General features: G+C 50.7%; 1 protein-coding gene across 1 annotated transcript in view; it reads left to right on the top strand.

Moving 5' to 3' along the window:
* The first annotated feature begins 199 nt into the window (after positions 1-199).
* The window catches only part of LOC142990716 (uncharacterized), a 14,723-nt gene continuing 12,221 nt past the window's right edge, over positions 200-2,701 (top strand). The window contains exons 1-3 of the mRNA XM_076140575.1: positions 200-306; positions 430-540; positions 740-850. Of these exons, the coding sequence (XP_075996690.1) occupies positions 833-850 (18 nt within the window). The 5' untranslated portion in view covers positions 200-306; positions 430-540; positions 740-832. The remainder of the gene's footprint in view (positions 307-429; positions 541-739; positions 851-2,701) is intronic.

Here is a 2,701-nt window from a genome sequence, read left to right as displayed (position 1 = left end):
TCGATCAGAACAGGTACAAGCAGAGTGACATGTCTTCCAGCCTGTACGCTCTGCTGCCACAGACGCCACAGACGGAGCTCGCCGCCAAGCTGTCTGACCTACAGAGCGAGGTACAGTCTAAAGACGGACGCACGCACGCTCGCTCGCCGCTCACATTCCTGATGAGTTTCCTGTCTTTGTTTCTGTGTTTTCCAGAACAAATACAAAGAAGACGGCAGGAGGAGCCAGAGTCAGAGCTTCTACTCTCAGCTGGCTCAGACCAACCAGACCCTGTTTGACCAGAGTGTGACTGAGCTGCAGAGCCAGGTGACACACACACACACACACGCACACACACACACACACACACACACACACACACACACACACACACACACACAGACAGACAGTTGTTTGGTGTGAAGCTGAAGCAGCTGATGTTTGCTGCAGGTGAAATATAAAGAGGCGAGCAGGAAGGAGGTGGGCGGGGCTGCGTACCATCTGTTAGCTCAAACCCTGGAGACGCAACACGCTAAAGAGGCCACAGAGCTGCAGAGCCAGGTACACACGCACACACACGTCACAGATCAACATGTGAATGAGCTGCTGCACACGTGTGACACATGTTTAAGACTGAAACAGGCCTTCATGTTCCCCATATGAGGAAAGGTGTCTGGCAGAGCAAACATGACACATTCCATCTTCCCATGTGTTCTGATGTTTGAGTGACACTCGACCTCCTGCTGTCCCCTCCCTGCAGGTGAAGTATAAGGAAGGAGGAAAGAAGGAGCTGAGCACGTCGCTGTACGCTCTCCTCCCTGAGACTGAGGAGACACGCTTGGCTAAAGTGGCCATGGAGCTCCAGAGTGACGTGAGTCCATCCTCATCTTCGCCCTCAGCAGCGCCGCACACGCCTGGGAGCTTTACTGCGTCCTCGAGACGTGATTTACACATGTGGCCTTCCTGCACACCAGTCAGCTCCTTTGTCCTGCTCTGACTCTGACTCTGACTCTGACTCTAACTCTGACTCTAACTCTAACTCTGACTCTGAGTCTGACTCTGACTCTGATTCTGTCTCTGTCTCTGTCTCTGTCTCTGACTGTGGCTCTGGCTCTGGCTCTGATTCTGATTCTGTCTCTGTCTCTCTCCCTCCCTCTCTCTCTCTCTCTCTCTCTCTCTCTCTCTGACTCTGACTCTGACTCTGAAACTGTCTCTGTCTCTGTCTCTGACTCTGACTCTCTCTCTGACTCTGACTCTGTCTCTGACTCTGTCTCTGTCTCTGACTCTGACTCTGACTCTGACTCTGTCTCTGTCTCTGACTCTGAAACTGACTCTGAAACTGACTCTGAAACTGTCTCTGACTCTGACTCTGACTCTGAAACTGTCTCTGTCTCTGTCTCTGTCTCTGACTCTGACTCTGACTCTGACTCTCTCTCTGACTCTGACTCTGACTCTGTCTCTGTCTCTGTCTCTGACTCTGACTCTGACTCTGTCTCTGACTCTGTCTCTGTCTCTGACTCTGACTCTGTCTCTGACTCTGTCCCTGACTCTGACTCTGACTCTGACTCTGTCTCTGACTCTGTCTCTGTCTCTGACTCTGACTCTGACTCTGACTCTGTCTCTGTCTCTGTCTCTGTCTCTGACTCTGACTCTGAAACTGACTCTGAAACTGACACTGAAACTGTCGCTGTCCCTGACTCTGAAACTGTCTCTGACTCTGTCTCTGACTCTGACTCTGACTCTGACTCTGTCTCTGTCTCTGTCTCTGTCTCTGTCTCTGTCTCTGACTCTGACTCTGACTCTGAAACTGAAACTGACTCTGAAACTGACTCTGACTCTGAAACTGTCTCTGTCTCTGTCCCTGACTCTGAAACTGTCTCTGTCTCTGACTCTGACTCTCTCTCTGACTCTGACTCTGTCTCTGTCTCTGTCTCTGACTCTGACTCTGACTCTGAAACTGACTCTGAAACTGTCTCTGACTCTGACTCTGAAACTTTCTCTGTCTCTGTCTCTGACTCTGACTCTGACTCTGACTCTCTCTCTGACTCTGTCTCTGACTCTGTCTCTGACTCTCTCTGACTCTGTCTCTGACTCTGACTCTGACTCTGTCTCTGACTCTGTCTCTGACTCTGTCTCTGTCTCTGACTCTGGCTCTCTCTGACTCTGTCTCTGACTCTGACTCTGACTCTGACTCTGTCTCTGACTCTGTCTCTGACTCTGTCTCTGTCTCTGTCTCTGACTCTGACTCTCTCTCTGACTCTCTCTCTGACTCTGTCTCTGTCTCTGACTCTGTCTCTGTCTCTGACTCTGACTCTGTCTCTGTCTCTGACTCTGACTCTGACTCTGACTCTGTCTCTGTTTCTGACCCTGACTCTGTCTCTGTCTCTGTCTCTGACTCTGAAACTAAAACTGACTCTGAAACTGACTCTGAAACTGTCTCTGTCTCTGTCTCTGTCTCTGTCTCTGACTCTGAAACTGTCTCTGTCTCTGTCTCTGACTCTGACTCTCTCTGACTCTGACTCTGACTCTGTCTCTGACTCTGACTCTGACTCTGTCTCTGACTCTGACTCTGTCTCTGACTCTGTCTCTGTCTCTGACTCTGTCTCTGTCTCTGTCTCTGTCTCTGACTCTGTCTCTGACTCTGTCTCTGTCTCTGACTCTGTCTCTGACTCTGTCTCTGTCCCTGTCTCTGACTCTGACTCTGTCTCTGTCTCTGCCTCTG

The sequence above is a fragment of the Genypterus blacodes genome, unplaced genomic scaffold (genome assembly GCF_046128005.1).
Source record: "Genypterus blacodes isolate CSIRO-AG114 ecotype Tasmania unplaced genomic scaffold, CSIRO-AGI_Gbla_v1 ptg000690l_1, whole genome shotgun sequence".
Taxonomy (NCBI): domain Eukaryota; kingdom Metazoa; phylum Chordata; class Actinopteri; order Ophidiiformes; family Ophidiidae; genus Genypterus; species Genypterus blacodes.
Note: the sequence above shows the minus strand (reverse complement) of the source record. Positions and strands in the feature narration are given on the sequence as shown.